The sequence below is a fragment of the Thunnus maccoyii genome, chromosome 6 (assembly GCF_910596095.1).
Source record: "Thunnus maccoyii chromosome 6, fThuMac1.1, whole genome shotgun sequence".
Classification (NCBI taxonomy): Eukaryota; Metazoa; Chordata; class Actinopteri; order Scombriformes; family Scombridae; genus Thunnus; species Thunnus maccoyii.
This window is the reverse complement of record NC_056538.1, coordinates 15,690,363-15,709,133: the sequence shown is the minus strand read 5'-3', so window position 1 is coordinate 15,709,133 and position 18,771 is coordinate 15,690,363. Positions and strand designations below refer to the sequence as shown.

Here is an 18,771-nt window from a genome sequence, read left to right as displayed (position 1 = left end):
ATGCAAGACAGTTTATTCTTAACCTTAGAAACAGTAGTTTGACGACACAATCCCAACTCAAGGTTCACTTATTAGCTTTTTGCTTGAGCTTTTAACTTTATCACACAGTCTTAGTATGCTGAAATGATATTGGCAGGCTCCAGGTTTTGTCAAGCAGTAATTTGACTTCATTTAATTTATTTGGGAATATGCACAATATAAACTAAAATATTATATACTAATATCTTAGTACATCTTTGATATTGTATTTAAATGGTGCAAATTAGAATGCAATTCCCTAACAAATTTGAAATTAACCAAACTTTCAAAACCAACTTACATGCAGTGAATATATGACTTGTGGGCACAGAATCAGTGTTTTATCATTGAGGACATGAATTTCCACCAATTGTTTATAGGAATAAGGATTTTTAACAACCTGAGGAGCAGTTGACATTATGTAGTCAAACACAAGGTGTTATTTAAGGGCTGATTCTGGTGGTATTTTAGACTAAATATCTTTCAATTTGACCTTTTAGGGCAAGAATACTAGGCTATAATAAATCAAAATGTATAAAAGTGATTATTTCTCCTCCTGCCAGTGTAAAGAAGACTTCGAATCAGCATTTTGACCATCAAAGGGAGATAAAATGAACAATGTAACTGAGTTTTGACTCATGACCTTAGTTTTTCTAGCATTTCTTTAAATCCTGGTTATGGCCCTGCCTGGGGGGTCTGGGGCAGTTGTATCCTCATAGAGTTTTACGAAAACGTGCTCTAATAAAAATATTGTAGCTATTTGGCCAATATCCGAACTAGGCACATAACTTCATGTTGAATTTTCTTCTGTCTACTCTCTGATTGGTCGTGGTTGTCCAACTAAAAGGGAGCATCGCGCTGATGCTTCCCACTGATGTGCACAGAACATCACCGGCGCGTGCTGCCGCTGGCTGACCGCTCTCTCTCTCTCTCTTTCTTTCTCTCTCTCTCTCTCTCTCTCTCTCTCTCTCTCTCTCTCTCTCCCTCCCTCCCTCTCTCTCTCTCTCCATCTCTCTCCCCATCTCGCGCACCTCCACTTTCCAGCCACCTTCGAGCGACGACCAAGAAGAGACAAGACGATAGAAGACGAAGGGGCCACGGTGAGGGGAATACAAGCGGAACATGGACGAATGATGAGAGGACGGTCAGCTGGCAGACAGACAGGAGAACCGCTGTCGCAGAGGACGAGGAGGAGGAGGAGAAGGGACGGAGGAGAGAGGCAGGCAGGCGCACACATCTGCTGTGACTTTGGGGATTTCTTCACCTGGAGACGACACATTCTTCGGATGCCAAAATTCGCCGTGTGTGAGAGGAATGATTAACATGTGTCGGAATTACCGAGGTCGGCCAACATGTTGTCGAGCAGCGGCTAAAACGGCTTTTTAAGAATATCAATTACTGTGGCAACGGGTCCTTTATTTTTTAAAAAAAATATTTTTCATTTCAAGCATCCTCTTGCGTGTGTTTGGCTTCCCATGGAGCAGAGAGGATTTGTTTTGGGGGTAAAGGAGGACGGTTTTTAGAAGGCGATGACCCCCTCTCCTCCTCATCCTCCCCCTCGTCCTCGTCCTCCCCCTTACATAAATGTTTGCGTGCCGTTAGTGCTCTCGTTCTCGGTCGACCCCCCCTCTCCCTCTGAATAGGTTTCTGAGTCTCACACGCAGACAGACGCATCTCATATGCACACATAGACACACCTGGACATTATTGCACGCGCGCAAACACAAACACCTTTCATGCATACATAAGTATACAGACAGACCTCACACACCCCTCCACCAAACCCTCTCACCCCTCCTCCCCCCCCCCCCCCACCCCTCACTATCTGATGAGTCCCCGGCGTAGAGGTGGACGTGGTACGGAACCGGCTGTAGCATCATCATCATTACCATCATCATCCTCAACACTACCACTGTCATCATCATCACCATCCTCCTCTTCCTCCTCCTCACTACCATCACCATGTCCTCGTCGTCGCGCAAGATCTCCTCCGAGTCATTCAGCAGCTCGGTGGGCTCGGACTGCGGGCTCGAAAGCCCCGGGGGAGACGGAGGGGACGGCGGCTTGGAGCCGGCGGAGGAGAGCCGAGGAGGCTGCCCCTTCTCCTCCTTCCCCTCCTCTCACAGAGCGGTCCTCTGGAACGGCCGCAGCCCCGCCGAGAAGCCGGTTTGCCCGGCGGGCGAGGAGCAACACGGACCCGGTGGACCCCACAAGAGGGTGACCAGGAGGAGACGGGTGAACCTGGACTCGCTGGGAGAGAGCCTGAGGCGCTTGACCTCACCCACGGTAGGCCCTCAACTCAGTCTTGATTGTACGCTACCCTCACAAAATATATTCCAATATGTTGATTGAGCCATAAATACTTAAGTGTTCTATAGGGACTTATTTTGCCAATGTGCCACCCATGCCATTGTAAATAGGCTATATACACAGGATATCATATCTAACTTTATCTATAGTTTCAATGTAAATTGTAAGCTATGCCTCTTAAAATCTATTTAAAAAATGTATTAGGTCTAGGAGCCTAATTTGTTTGTCATTAGATGTGCAATTAGAGCTGGGCATTATTGACCAAATCAATGACTGTTTGTCCTTTCAGAAGGTGCTCATAGATTTTTTTTTTGTTTTGTTTTTTGAGAAACAGTCAATATGATGATGAAACAGCTGGAGGCATTTATTCCATTTCATTCAGCTGTTTCCAAAGTTCAGAAACAACACAGCCTTTAAAGCCAGGAAAAGACAACATTCAAGCTATTTACACCACATTACGATTCCCCAAATCCCAGACAAAGTCTTTTCTCACATCATGATACTATGTGTGCTGTGCTGTCTATGAAAAAAACAAGCCTCTTTTCATCCTTAACCTCTGATATCCTGAATCATCTGGCAGATTATATAATAAATATGTTGTTGTGGGGGAGAGAGAGAGAGAGATGCCCATGCCCTGTCTGTGTATATGTTATGATGTGAGGAGTATGACAAATGGGCCTGTTTCGGTCTGTGCGTCTCTGTTCTATCTGTGTCTCACTTGTATTACAGGCTGTAATATAATAAAGCATCTATTAGAACTGAGCACAACTGTGATGGATGGCATGTGATTAGGGCATTTGCTATTGCATAGTCATTTGTGATGGTACAATAGTTTGGGATTTGATCGCATCTCCTGTATTGTAGCTGTTATGTAGTTGGTCAACAACAAAGTATATGGATAAAGAGAGACAGATGTCCAAGAGGTGGACACAATAGAAATGCCATACAAGAAAAGAGTTTGACTACATACTCGTTCAAGTAATATTAAGTTGAATGTCAATTAGCAGTATGTGTAAAACTGTACAAGAAAAGACAATTACCATTTCATAATTTATACCATATTCTGTTTATACTTTCATGAAGAAACTGACGTCTCTGTCCTCAGATTTCTGTATAAACTGCAAAAGGTGAAGCTGCACCAGGAAATGTTGCACTTTGGTGGCTTCAAACGGGAAAACCCAACTGAAATATCATTAATCTAAACTGACTGACAAACAAAAACAAATGTTTTCCAACTCAACATAATGTGACTGAAGAAGTGACAGATCTGACCTTTTCTGGCCAGAGAGATTTCCTGCCAATATACATAGACCCCAGAATTCAGTCAAATATGGAAGTCAATCTCTTGTACAATGGATATAAGTCAGTAATATCAAGCCATAAATAATTGTGAAGTAGCCTACGGACAGTGACATACACAGACAGACGCTTGCAGTGTTATAGGAGTTTGGCCACTTTTTCCATCACTTCATCATTAGTTGTGACTGTATTTAAAAGTCCCCAACTCTGGTAAATACAAAGTGATTTTTGTTATATATGGGGGAAACCCCGATATTTCCAGAATTGTTAAAAAAACTGTCATTACAAATCTTTTAGTAGTATTTTTCTAATTCCCTTCAAAGTACTCTCCTTGAGATGTGGATTGATTTCCTGTAGTAATCTAGTGGTGAATTTTCTTCCTTTCAGTCCCAATTTTAGTTTCAACAAACTGCAGGCATATGTTACCTAACGGCAAATCCGATAACTACACCCTACTCTTGTGCTCTTGATGGCTTTTTGGGAATTTTTGGGTCCCCCCTGTACATACAGTATGTAATGGTCTCAGTAGTTAAAGCTGCTGTAAGCAATTTTTGACCACTAGGGGTCCTTCCTTTCCTAATCAACCTTTTATGGTTAAAATTTTAGTTACTAAATGCTTGTTAACACAAATAGAGCAACATGAGCATTACAGCTGCAACGATTAGTTGATTAATCGATTAGCTGTCAATGATCATGTTAACTGCCAACTATTTTGATAGTTGTTGTTTTGTTTCATTTTTTAAGAACAATATTTTCTGGTTTCTTTAGCCTTCTACGGCAGCAAACTGAATGTCTTTGGGTTGTGGACTGTTGTGGACAAAACAAGACATTTGAAGACGTCACCTTGAGCTCTGGGAAACAGTGATCAGCATTTTTCACCATTTTCTGATATTTTATGGACCAAACAACAAATCAACTAATTGAGAAATTAATCAACAGATCTCCTTTGCTGACCACCTGTAGAAATTCAGTTTAATATACACAGACGTTTTAGTACACATCTGATGTACATAACTGGGAGTCATTTGATTCATTGTTAACATATAAAATATTGAACATGAAAGTTGATTCTTGACTTTGGAAACAGCAGTTTAAGCAAAAAATCCTAACTCAAGGTCAACTAACTATACTAACAGACCTGCCAACCTGTTCGCATTTTGACATCAAAATACACTGGTACGATTTGTCACTCTAAACTATGCAAAAGGGTGGTGACGCCTGTGATTCATGCTGTGAGTTCAATTGTGCACATGCAGCACGCAAGTCTAACAGCAAGATGCAGAAGCGTCTAGCCTGCCGAAAAGGAAAAGAAAAAGAGCTCGACCAATCATAGCGCCAGATTCATTCGCCCTGCCTTCACCCATTTATGTATTATAATAGCTGGATAGGGCGCTGCTGCTCAGGCTTGCATCCAGTTTTTCCCAGAGGCCACTTGCGGTATTGAAGCGAAAAATCCCCCAGCAGCCCAAAAAGCATTTTCCCCATAGACCACCATTGTAAAACAGACGTCTGTAAAATTGTTGACAGGACACCTAGAACTGCAAACAAGGTCAATTATGACTCTTTCTATGATGAGTTTTTGATCCATGGAGGTTTTATATTTGTAAAACTTTCCTTGAGCTGAGAAAAGCAATTTAAAAATCAGTGACATCATCAACAACAAGCTACACAAGCTATACCGCAGTAGAAGCTATATTAATGCAGCAGTAGTGGTAGGTTAGTGTGTAGCCTAAATGAAATTGTATTATTTGGTAAGCTATGTTTAGGCAGGTGAAAGACAAATGTAAATTTTTGTTTATTTGAATGTTTGAATGCAAACATTGTACGGTTATGGATATGTATGCAAATTATCCACAATAATTCATTGTGCGATCTGCAGTGGTTTGCACCTGATGCATCTAGGTTGCCAAAGTGGTACTCAAAAAAATTGTCCAGGGTTGGCAGGTCTGTACTACCTTTTTCTGGAGCTTTCAGCCATATCTCACGGGTATCACAGTTACTACATGCTGTGAAAGTGTGCACCATCACCCTAATAGTCACACCCTATTTGAGTCTACACAGTCTACATTCGATGGATTAATGAATAGGTAAATGGATTGAAAACAGAAGGGTAGATTTTTTTGTGCCCTAGTCATTGCTTCTAATCGTGGGTTCATTGTTGAACTCACATGGGTTCCAGGTCTGTTTATGTCGGTTCTCCACACTACAGTGTTTTCATCAGACTACAGGAGGTTGTAAGAATAGGTTTCTGCAAATTGCAAATGCTCAGACTCGGTGGTCTCACTCCTGAGAGAAATAGATGTAGCAGAGAAAATCTGATCTTGTTAGTCTTTTTGCTGCTTGTGCACAAACTCGGAAAATAATGAAATTCAACAGCACAGCTAAAAATCTGAAGTTGGTGTATTTTAGAGCACTGATGAGAACCAACTTCAGCTCTCAGCTGCAGCTTAAACTGGCCCTGATCTTTTAATAGGTTTGTAAAAAAATAGGCTGCAGGCAACACTTAAAGACAGATTTGTATAACACTAACTGGTGCTGATATCCAGCATTTACATGTGGTCAACATTATGGAACAGTCCGGGGCTGTGCGTGCCACTCTGTGTACATTTGCATAAGGTAACATAAGTATGTGTTTGTTTGCCTGTAATTGCAATTACATAAATATAAATTGGCATAAATTGGGCACCAGTGGAGCCTTTATTATCTAAATATGTAAGGTTCATATGATTTGGTCACAGGGACAGGAAGAGAAAATATCCAAGGTCTTTTTTTTAGTGTCTGAAGTGTGTCTGTGTGTGTGTGTTAATTTCATAGAAGCTGGGCTGTGATAGTTCAGCTTACACTCTGAATTTCAAATTTCTGTCTCCTATAGCGCAATTCCACTGTCTAAATATATTAATAGTTTAACTGCTGTGAAGCTGTGACTTCAATGTGACTTAAATGAAAATCATGCATACAGTAAAATCAGATTATTTATGGCAAGTTTAATTAAGTAGGCACAAAAATTATATATTCACAATTTTCCAAATTATTGAAATAATGTAATTTTTTTCTTTTTACTTATGAATTGATGTCAATATAATATTTTGAGCAAGTTATTTTTGGATTTATTATGATATCTGATATTTGTCTGATAGAAGGAAGAGGTGGGACTGAGTCTAGTCTTCTTCAGCAAACATGTTGAATGGGGCATCGCTGCAAACCTTGACCTCACGTTAGACTCGGAAATGTTTTTTGTTTTGTTTGTTAAAAGTGAGAATAAATCGGTGGCTGCAGGGTTATGATTTGGACTGCTTCACGTGCGAGTCAAGACATGGAGCCCTGTTAAGGTGGCACAGTTTTAAAGAAGTTTAAAAGAACAGACCATGATACACATACTGTAACAAATTAGCCCTTAAACATAACCAGACACATTCGCTCCCTCTCTCCCTCACGCACTCACTCACAATACACTGTTTATCATCTCTCTCTCTCTCTCTCTCACACACACACAAACACACACCGCCACTCACACACACACACAGTGGCTGCATGCAGCGGCAGTGTCTGTTGTTGACAGCAATGGACCGTGACAGAGAGAACAGAGCATGCTCTCTGTGGTTGTCTTCACCCTGACCACACTGACCCAGAAGCAACAACACACACGCACACACATTTACATGTGAGCAAACATTCATTTTCCCTGTCCGTTTTGTGTATACACATGGAGGGTGATCATTAGCTTAGTGACCCATGATGCTGTTCAAAAGGGCCTGAATGTTGGCCACAAATATGAAAAGTGTCAGACAAATGTGTGAGTGTGCTTTTGTGTGTAAATCAGTGGTCACATCTTCCCTAACAGGAAATTGTTTTATTATGAAATGGATCTACCTTGTTTTTAGTTAAATACTCAGTTGGTGATTTAGCGTTGAGTGAACAGATACTGGCTATTTTAATTGAAATCTATCAGTGATTAGTCTTTCTCTATTGTTTTTATATGTTCCTTGAATAGGGCTTGTTTCTTGAAACGGGGAGACAAATTATTGATCTACACACTTTTCAGTGATTTCAATACAGAGAATAAGATTCATTCAAATCTCCATAGCCTGCTATTGTTACAGACTACAGTATTTTGAATTCAGGTTGGACTTCAGTAGACTATATTGATGCATCCTGCTAATGGGATTGTGAGAAACCAAAGCAAAGGTTTCATCAATCTAAGGCTGCAACTAACAATTATTTTCATTATTCAAATTTCCGTTATAATTTCCCACAACCCAAGGTGACGTCTTCAAATGTCTTGTTTTGTCCGACCAACAGTCAAAACCCAAAATATTCAGTTTACAATTATATAAACAGAGAAAAGCAGCAAATCTTTTCATTTGAGAAGCTGGAACCAGCAAATGTTGTTTATAACTAGCAGATGTTAATCTGGTTTAATGATTCCTCAACTGTCCAGAGTTTACTTGCCTAATTCCTTTTTTGGCCTTTAGTTGACAGCATATAGTCAAAAGGTGTGGAGGGAGAGAGAGGGGGATTTGAACCGAGGGCGTTGCAGTTATGTGGTACACGTCTTAGACCTGTAGGCCACCATGATACCCCTACTTGCCTGGTGCATCTCTTTTGCTTAGTCAGGCCAAAATACTCACCGATGCAATGGCTGCATTTTCAGAACTAACACCACAGTACTTCATATGGCATTAATTGTTGAACTATGCTCAGAGACAACCTCGAAACCCTCTGATACCAAGCAGATTGCAGCAGAATTGTTTTCTTTGTACCTGCTCTATTACTGGCCTCCTCCCTGACAGAGAGGCCTGATGTGTCTCATGCTGTGATTTATCTTGTGGGGTCTCATCTGGTGTATGAGTCTCTATTTTCTTTAGTAGTCATGGCAGCTTCCCAACTGAGCTGAAGCACCAATACCCACTGCTCTGTGACCATAGACCACACCAGTTCATGCTAATGGAAATTTGGAGGAGGAAGATGCAATAAGAGGAGGAAAGGAGGAGCTGGTGCGCTGCACTGTGTGTGTGTGTGTTTGTGTAAGAGAGAATCAGTCACACAGACAGGCAGGAAAGGCCGATTCACATAGTAGAGAAGAGATGACTGAGAAACACAGGCAGAGAAAGCAATGCAGAGCAACAGAACAAGAGGAATGAGTGAGTATTGGTGAGATTCTGCTCCCCTCCCAAGGTAAAGAGACAGAGCAAACAAATGAGACAGACTGGTGTTGATAAAGAAGATGGGAACTAGAGAAAGAGAGGAGAGAGATAAAAGGAGAAGAGGGGTGTGTGTGTGTGTGTCCTAAAAGAAAAAGAGGAAGACACTCTTTCATTTTAGTGGAAGATCTTCTCACCCCCACGTTGCCATGATTAAATGATAAAAATGTTAAAATCTTTACTCAGTTAAACACATGAAATTTATTACAATGCTTCTGTTGTCGTGTGTGATTCTTGATTGGTCCACTACTGATCCATGCATGTTTGTGTTTGTGACCGAGTGAGATTAATGTATGATGCTATCGAGTTGTGCGTATAGTAAACATGCCAGTGATTGTAACAATGCGGACTAATGATGATGTATGTGTACAGTGTGTTTGCACATGCGTGTGTGTGTCTGGCTGATAACAGTTTGTGCCTGTGTGTTTGGTCATATTGTAGAATCCTCTGTGTGCACACACATGCTATACTGTGCATGCTTGGTGGTAAATGAGTAGATGAATCAAGGATGCGGTAACAGGAGATTGGCATGAGGAAACACTATTTTTGTTTTACACACGCACACACACACACATATGGACATTCAGGCAAACATGTAAGTTGGGAATAAAGAGGTGACAGAGAGAAAGGGGAGTTTTTCTCACAAATAGTCTGTGAAGATATAGCCCACTGGGTTTTTTTTTGTGTTTTTTTGTTTTTCTTTTGCTATCAGGTCTTAACAGTTGCTCATATGAAGAGATCTTGCTCCTGTTGATGTGTGGCTCTCTATAGTGAAAATGTTTTTGTATCAGCAGCTGTTTCAAGTAGCTCTGAGTGCTACAATATTCTCAGTTGTTAGTGCTGTTGAGAATATGTCCTGTCCAAACAGTCAGGTACAATATAACATGTAATCCTCAATTAACCCAAGAATGGAATATGGATATTTTTATTTTTAAACACCTGCTGACTGACGCATATGTAGATATTTTTTCTCTGTCTGCACACACACTGTTTCTCTTATTTGCCTGGTGTTTTGACTCTACAACCCCACAACTCACCAATCTCTCTCTCCCTCTATGTCTCTTTTCACACACACACAAAATCACTCCTGTATCTGTCCGGAGTGAGCGGAGGCCTCGGTATGACCTCTCCAGCTGGCACACTGTGTTCTAGTATTGTCACTACAGCCTTGCATTCGAGCTGTATCTCAGATAATCACATCGGACCTGTTCTCTGAGGCTTAAGCTGTCAGATATGCAAAATACATGACCTCCACATACACACACACACACACATCATTATTATTATTATTGCTAGTTAAGATAAATTAATACAAGATCATGCAATCTTCTGTCAAAACAAAAAATATAACCATATTTCTTAACAAAGAAATAGTTTATTTTTATCCTGAGAAAAGAACAGCAAAGTCAATCTTGGTTTGTGGAGTAAGGGAAAATTTTAGGGTAAATCATACTGTATGTTTGGAACACTGCAAAACATGACAACTTGCACATTTTCAATTGCAGCAATGTACATATGCATCATTGTATCATTTAGTTAAGAAGTGTTATATATCAGTAATAATCAGTCTCTTCCTCTCATCACTCCCTCCCAGTTTTATTATCTTACCTCAACTCTTTAATGACTTTTAGCGTTTGAATTACTGAATATATGCAGTGTTTAAGCTTTGAGGTGCAATAAATGCAGTCACATGTGAATACACAAATAAATGCACGTGCACACTTAAATACACACTTGCTTGTCTAACATTTTTCACTTCTTTTTGCAGACTCAGACTGTTCAGGAGGCTCTAAAGCGAACTCTGCAATTCTACAGACAGCAAGAGATCAGGTAGGATTGTCTCTCTCGTTTTCCGTCTGCCTCGCTCGCTGTTTCTCTTTCTGACTCTTGTCCTCTTTCATCAATCTCTAGACTCAGATACTCTCTGTCACTTGCTGTCCACCTGCTGACTTGTTCTACTGTCCCCAACACTCATTTTCTACCCTTTGCCTATTTTTCTCTCTTCTTTGTCTGTCTGTCGGTCTTCCCTGTCTCTGTCCCTCATCCTCCCATCCCCAGACTCCCTGTCTTCTCCTTCTCTTTTTTTTGATCACACAGACACAAATAGAGAAAGAAACACTCACACGCATAGAGATACACTCCATCAGCTCTTGTGTCTGCCTCTCTCTCACTGTCCCTCTCTGTCAAAATAATAGAACTCAGGATTCAGTCTGGGACAACATGTGATAACATTGTCTATGAAACACGTACTGCATACAGCTATAGACACTGGATTGGAACAACTATGGATTTTTATTTCTCTTTGGTGCTTGTCTTTTTCTCTCCTGTCCACTCTCCTTCACACCTTGGTCTTACTTTTTGTCACTCAATGTTTCTCTGCTTGATTCATGTACAGTGTAACTGGCCTCTCTGTTTACTTTAAGCTAAAGGTTATAAATGTAGTGAAGCTTGTGACTCAAATGTCACTCTTCTGATTGTCCAGCTAACAAAATAAATCTGAGTGGGAAAGTGAGAGAGCATTGCTGGCTCCTCCCTTACTTCCATTGTTGAGGTGACCTTGGGCACTCTATATTTGTATTTTCCAACCGCATCAGTGGATATGCTCAGTGACTAATGAATATGAATCTACACAATTAAAGGGTGAGGTCACTCAGATCACAACAACAACAACAAAGAAATCCAAGTAGTATTAATGCATGCAAACATCAGTCTCTGATTTATGCCATCACCCAAATAAATTAGAGATAAATGGAATTTTATTAGCGCTTATTATTAGCTTATTAGCGCTTTGTTAGTTCTTCCTTTTTGCTCACGGCTAATCATGCTTGTTCCGTGTGTGTTTGGTTTGTTTCTTTCACAGGTGTCAGGATGTTGGTAGTGAGGAGAGGCGAAGGGAGAAGAGAGAGGAAAAGTGTCCATTTCTAGAAAATTCTGGGTCAGAAGAGGATGTCCTACAAATCTTGCAGTACATGGCCACCATACTGGGTAAGAATGTGATGTGAAGTAAGAAGTGTGTGTGTATTATTGTCTGTGAGCATGGCAGCTCGCAGGCAAATGATACTTTGGATAAAATGCTATATAAATGCAGTCAATTTATTGTGGTTATTTATTGTGTGCATTAATTTACTGTATAGTTTGTATAACTTTTTTTCTGCCTTTGTCCTTTTTATGTTGTATCGATTGTACTCTACTGTGTTATTTTTATTACATACTCTTTGCTCTCATGCATGTCCTCAGTATTAGTATAAAATGTATGTGTGTGTGTGTGTGTGACACTAACACACACAAGCCATCCCCTAGAGGCTAGACCTCTAAAACACATTGTAGACACATGTAATGAAAAAGGAAGATATAGTATCATGACCTAGCCAGCGTGCATGCAAATTTACAGATGCAAAGGCACAGACACACACAGATACTGTATGACTCAGTCCCAAGGCTTCTACTGTCTCTATGGCCCAACATTGAAAAACACACACACACAGACACAGACCATGTCTCGGTGAGTCACTCAGTACATCTTTGTCCTCCTTCCTCTCTTTCCTACACTCCTTTTCCTCCCCCTGGTCCTCCTTCTATGTCCTGTCTCTCTGTTGTGCATTAACTGCACATTACTACTGTATTAGTCAACTTCTCTGTCCTTCAGACCTCTTCTTATCTACATTTTTTTAACCCTCACTCTTCTTTTCAGCTTACTCCATGCTCCACCTCCTCTCTCTTTTTGTCTTCTTCTCATTGCCTGCAAATCCTCTTCTCCTCTCTCCATCTACTTCTACCACGCCCATGGTTTCTTTTATCTAATTTTTTCCCTGAAACTCTCTCACTGAGTTGTAAAAAAAAGTCTTAGATTTACATAAATAAAAACAAACTGAGTTTGTGTTATGCCGTCCATTCAGTTTGTGCTTACTATTTATGTGTAATTAGAGCGCCTGCGTTTACTATGGCATTTCAAAATTAGCACCTGGGACAGCCTTCCATATACATTCTGAGAGTAAAGCAGAGCAAGGTGCAGTTTAGTTTCCATACTTCCATCCATTTTATGCTGCTTATCTGAGTGCAAGTCATGGCAGCAGCAGGCTAAGCAATTAGTCCAGACATCATTCCCCCTAAGCCACATCTTCCAGCTCTTCCTGGGCAATCCCGAGGTCTTTCCCAGCCAGATGGGACATATAATCCGTCCAGCACGGTCTGGATCAGCCCCGGGATCTACTCCCACTTGTATGTGCCTGGAATAGCTATAACCACAGGGAAGTGTCGAGGAGGCTTTGCTACTACCAGACCCTGCACCCTCTGCACCACACAACAGTCCAGTTACACGCCAGCATCTCTGCTAATGCCACACCAATCTGGCTGTCCATCTCATGGTCTCATCTTACCTCTCTCACCTGTGTATACAGCTCTTAATCATGGTTAACTGATCAGAGCACAGGAGAGCTTTCATAGTGGGTGTGTCAGTGGCAACCTATTGGTTCACTGCAATTTTTATAGTCAAGGCCGACTGCATTTTTTTACCTGCTACAAGCAAACATGTTCGGATCAAGTTAAAGTCAAAAAGCGTAAGCCAGATCTACAGTGTTTTATCCTTTATTTGGCTGAATTTCAATTAAATGCATGGTAAAAAGAAGGTTTAAATCAGATGATGATAGTTATGCTAGTATGGCATTATAGATTTGCTATTTGAAGAAAGGCATTATTTTTCACTTCATAGAATTCCTACAGTCATCTGAAGGTGACAGGACAGATATACAGTATGTGTTTCCACCTTGACCAAATTGCCACTTCATTATTCTGCTAGGAAAACCACAGACTTCTCTGTGGTCTTCTGTACACCACGTTGTACAGTTAGCTATAAATTGATATTTGATATGCCAGCCCCTAACGCACCCACATGGTCCTTAGGTGTGCAGTGCACCTGTAGCCTTGAAAAAAACCCAAAAGACAGTACATGCATACATAATCTGTGGAGTTTGCATGTGTCAGTCATTTGTGAATGTATGCATGCTATTTTAATTCAAGTTGTAAATGTGTATCTGTAAAAGTTCAAAAGTTGTTTGTGACAACTGCATTTTTTAATTGTGTCTTCAAGACTAAATCACCTGCATTGCTTGCTGTTCTCTCTTTAGTTTGTTTAGTTGTCTAAACCTTTTAATGCCTCCCTAATTTTGTGTATTTTCTTGCACATTTTTGGATTTTTTTCTGGGCTACAGGTTTATTTATATTAAGTGTCAGTTTTAATTTAGCTATAATCCTTTAATCCTATGTTATTCTCAGTTATTATACAGTCAGTAGGCATGTGACATGATTATTTTGTCTCATCAATATTCATTATTTTAGCAAGGCTTTGATGTTTGATTATTTTGAACACTGATTTTCTGTGGTTGATATGCTTAAAATGATTTTTGCTGATTTTAAGTGTAGGCCAAAAAATTATCATGGATCAAAGGTAACATTAGATTTCCTGTAAAAGACAGGAAATTATTATACACTCTTTCATGTACTTCTTAAGGGACTAAGTGTTCAAGTGCAGAAATTTGTGTTGGAAATAACTTTTAATGACCGTGAACCAAGTTGAAAGCTTGCAGAAGGACATGCCTCCTCAATCATACTGCTAATACTTGATTGTGTGTATTTGAACAGGTATATGACTGTGTATCACATCTATAACACTGTTAATCTGTATATAATCTAGAGTGCAATGTCCAGTTGCTGACACTAGAGTCCTCCTGTTTTGCATCTCCTTTCTCCCAGGAGTACCATTCTGTGAGCTGCGAGAGCATTTCGGAGAGGAGTTCTTTGGCCTCTGCTTTGAAGAAAATGAACGCGTGCTCCGGGCTGTAGGCGGCAACCTCCAGGACTTTTTCAATGGTTTTGACGCCATTTTGGAACACATTCGCACCTCTACAGGGCGCCGTGCCTCATCTGAGAGCCCCTCCTTCCAGTGCAAGGATCCCTACGAGGAAGAGACAGGGAGAAGAAAATTGGACAAAGTTGGAGAGCGAGGACAAAGAGATGGAAGAGGGAAGGTGTTGCTTCTTCATTGTTTCAACCCTGCGCCTGTTGTAGGATTGGTCATGCCAGGGTTGATCAGAGCTGTTGCCAGGCGGATCTTTCATTCAGAAGTTGAAGTGGAAGAGGTACCACCTCTAACTCCATTGTTGCCCAATGAAGATGCAAAACACACAGACGGTGACTCTGTAACCCCAACTCCGACGGCGTCCCCCTCTGCGTCACCCTCCTCCTCCCCATCTCCTCCCTCTCCTTTCCCAACCTCTGCTCCCACGGTTTGCCTGTCCTTCCAAATCCAGGAGACATCCCCTCCCTCCTTCTCCTCTCTCCCAAACTCTGCCTCAGTGTGCTCCAAGAGGCCTCCCCTCTCACTTTCCACCAACCCCAGTGATCTGCGCATTGGCCTGGCCACGTTTTGCCGTGCCTTTCCATTTCACCTTGTTCTGGGACCTCGCATGGAGCTACTGCAGCTTGGAGAGGGATTGAGGAGGCAGGCTCGCATCGAGCCTCACCGGAGTCTCTCATTCAGGGACTGTTTTGAGATTGTCTCACCCAAGATGGAGCCTTCGTTCCAGGGCATCCTGCTGAGGCTTGCATCACCATTTACCATTCGTACCAGGCCCGACACCACACAGGCTGGCACCAAGGAGAAGGTAAAGATATCATACCTAACAGATGGTGCTATTGCTCAAATCCTACATTTTACCACATATTATAAAGAAAATTGCATTGATTTTTTTCCTTAAATCTACAAATCCCCTGTAGAGACAAAACCCAGTAATGAATTTAATCAAGAAACAGTATTGTCCTTGTAGCCACAGACTAGTAGTCAGGGTCACATTTCAGATGTCAGGGTCACATTTCAGATGTCTATGAGTTATTATTAACAGCTCCACCAAGTAGTTTTCCCTCTAAACTTCTCACATGGTTTCATTTCAATAAATGTTGAAATGATCCAATATTTCAGCAAATTCAAAGATTAGAGAAAATTTCAAAAACTGAAAACAGATTTGTGTATCAAAACGTTTCGTCTTTCCCATAATCATCTCATGACCCCTCAGATTTATCTGGTGACCCTTTGGAGGGGCCCGACCCCTAGGTTGGGAACCACTGGACTAAACTAGCTAACTGTATATGAAGTAGTTCAAACTAGCTCCATCTCCAGCAGCTACAATAGTTAAATGCTGCTTACTGCTAATACTTCTGTAATTTTACTTAAATAGGATTTTTCATGCAGGGCTTTTACTTGTAATGGAGTATTTTTACATTGCTGTATTGGTACTTTTACTTAGGTAAAGGATCTGAGTACTGCATATTCCTGTATTACAATGAACATGGCCAGGGTAATTTATTCTAAAAATGGCTCTGTCGCTACAGTTTTGATCACTGGAGAGTAGCTCCATGTTGGGTAGACATGCCCTAAACTTGATAAAAACCACCCATTTTATGCATCTTTAATTAATTGGTCATTTGGATCATAACTGCACTTTGTTTTACAATGTGTTCACCCTGTGTCATGGTCAACCACAGAGCCTCCTGTACTGGAAAAAAGTAAAAGAAAAAAAAAAAAAAAGGGTGCTTAAGCATTTCACCATCTCTTTGCTATTAATCTCCCAAATCAGAATTCCAAGTGTTTCATTTGAAATATGTGGAGTGCAATACAGCCATGGAATAATTTTCCAGTTTGTTACAAATGTCAGCGGATAAAAAAACCACAGTGTTCCCTCCATGAGGATACATGTCAGGACAGAGTGTAATGTCAGAGTTTGGTACATATTACTAATACAATAATTTAATCATCTGTTGGAATTGGAAAGTCTTGTTTGGAGAGTAGCAGTGTTATTCTCTACTATGAAAGTTTGGCCACACCATCTTCAAAAATCTCACTGTGGCACTGTTTATACTGAATGACATTCCATGACACACCTGTGAGCCTGTGATGTTTTCGCATGTTAGGAGAGAGGTTTGAATTGGTTTGAATTTGCCAGAAACAATTAATCAATCTGAGTTGCATGCTATATCCAGTTATTTATTGATTGGATGGTCTCCACAGGCTGTCAGTGACAGCACCAAGCACCCTGATGCTAAACAGAACTGACAGAGAGGAGACTGATCAGTCCAGCCGCAGTTCTGTGCTGTGTATACATTTGTGTACGGATGGGTGAGTTAGGTGTAGGTTAGGTGTACCCTTTGATCCACCACAAAGGTATAAAACAGTTTCTGACAGTTTTGGTTACAAATTTGTATCAATTTGTCCTGAACTAAAGGTGCAGTTACTGAGAAAGCACACTCGGTGGATGGGAAAGGTGGGTAGGAAGCTGGTGAGGGATCATGTCCTTGTCACATCACTAGCAACTCCTCCTCAAGCCAAGAGTGGGAGTGAAAAATACAATAACCAAAACAAACAAATGAATTAATAATGATAGTTTTCTCTCAATATTGTGTAGAGGTACTAAGTTGTCACTTTGGGTACATACAGTACAATAATTGGTAATTTTACAGTATAGATGCTGGACCAAGAAAGGATACGCTAATGTACTTGTAATTTACACACTGTAAGTGTAGCTGAAGTAGCTCTCAGCCATTAGTTCAACATAGTTCTTCCTGGTCACAATTATTGTTTTGTTAAGGGGTTTGTAGATTTGTGTTTTCTTTGTGATTGTTCTTCATGTTTTCTTGTGATGTGCTTCCTAGTCGTCCCATGTCTAGCTTGGGGCTAAATATGTAAATAAACCAGACAAATGACCAATGCACAAGGCTAGCTCTTGCTTAAATTGATGTGTACCTACTATTTTCACTCATGTAGGCAGTATGTGCAAAAGGGTTGGGTGAATTTAAATGAAAATTTAAAAAATAAATAATTGGAGCAGGGACGTGCAGAGGATGTTAGAGGGGCAGGGGCCCAAATTCATAAAAGACATAATACACAATGACAACACCCTGCTGACTTTAGTTAATGCAGATTAATTTGACGCTAAAACTCACTAACATTGAATACACCTCATTGGCTGTTTTTTACAGAAGGGAGGAAAACATCCTTAATTTCGTCATATTTCTTAAGTGTATCATATTGTCATTATCTTGTAACTTGTGGGGGATAAAGATGCATACCTTTTTCACAAATTCATAACTAACTTAAACAACTTGGGGAAATGGGTTACATGACAGTGTCCATACGATAGTCTGTAAAAAAAATATGGATGTAGTCACTGTGACGTCACCCATTGCTTTGTGGACTGCCGTTTTGAAGCCTCGAGTTTTAGAGATTTGACTGCCGCCATCTTGGATTTGACTGTCGCCATCTTGGACTTTTGGAGCCATAAATGACCATATTTGGACGAGAGGGTGGAGCTGACCCTAACGCGAGCTGATACTGGTTAGCATGGTACATTTATGATCTATGGTTAACTGTTAACATTTACATATACTAAGTCTCTGTCAGCTGTACTCAGAAAAAAGATGAGGCACTGAGTATATTGTTGTGTCACACTGGATGTAGCAGGAATAACAGGAATTTATTTATTTATTAAAGAAACACCCCAGAAGAGGTGCACTTTCTGTCTAGGAGACCAAATGGGCAGGTGCTCAAACCCCCTTTGAGGTCTATCTATGCACGTGCCTAAATTGGAGGGTGTGGTAGTCAGATAATTATCCTCTCAACGAGTTACATTATGTGTCTTGTAGCTTTGAAACAGCTGTGCAAGTCACACTGATGCATGACAAAAAAGGCTCACCAACTGGAAATAAAGCTTTTACAAACAGGAAATTAATATTGTTTTTTGGATCATGCTGAGTGGCAAGACATAAATACACAGAACCACAAATCTGCAGCCAAGACAGATGGTGCGGTTAAAAGTCCTGTCATGTCATGTTGTCCTTCTTTGTCATAGTGCTGTTTGCACTAGTCTTTGCTCTGCCACAAAAATAGAGCCCACAG

General features: G+C 40.7%; 1 protein-coding gene across 1 annotated transcript in view; it reads left to right on the top strand.

Annotated features, from left to right (window-relative positions):
* Nucleotides 1–906: 906 nt before the first annotated feature.
* The window catches only part of gucy1a2 (guanylate cyclase 1, soluble, alpha 2), a 42,389-nt gene continuing 24,524 nt past the window's right edge, over nucleotides 907–18,771 (top strand). The window contains exons 1-4 of the mRNA XM_042415393.1: nucleotides 907–2,304; nucleotides 10,597–10,658; nucleotides 11,689–11,813; nucleotides 14,577–15,487. Of these exons, the coding sequence (XP_042271327.1) occupies nucleotides 1,981–2,304; nucleotides 10,597–10,658; nucleotides 11,689–11,813; nucleotides 14,577–15,487 (1,422 nt within the window). The 5' untranslated portion in view covers nucleotides 907–1,980. The remainder of the gene's footprint in view (nucleotides 2,305–10,596; nucleotides 10,659–11,688; nucleotides 11,814–14,576; nucleotides 15,488–18,771) is intronic.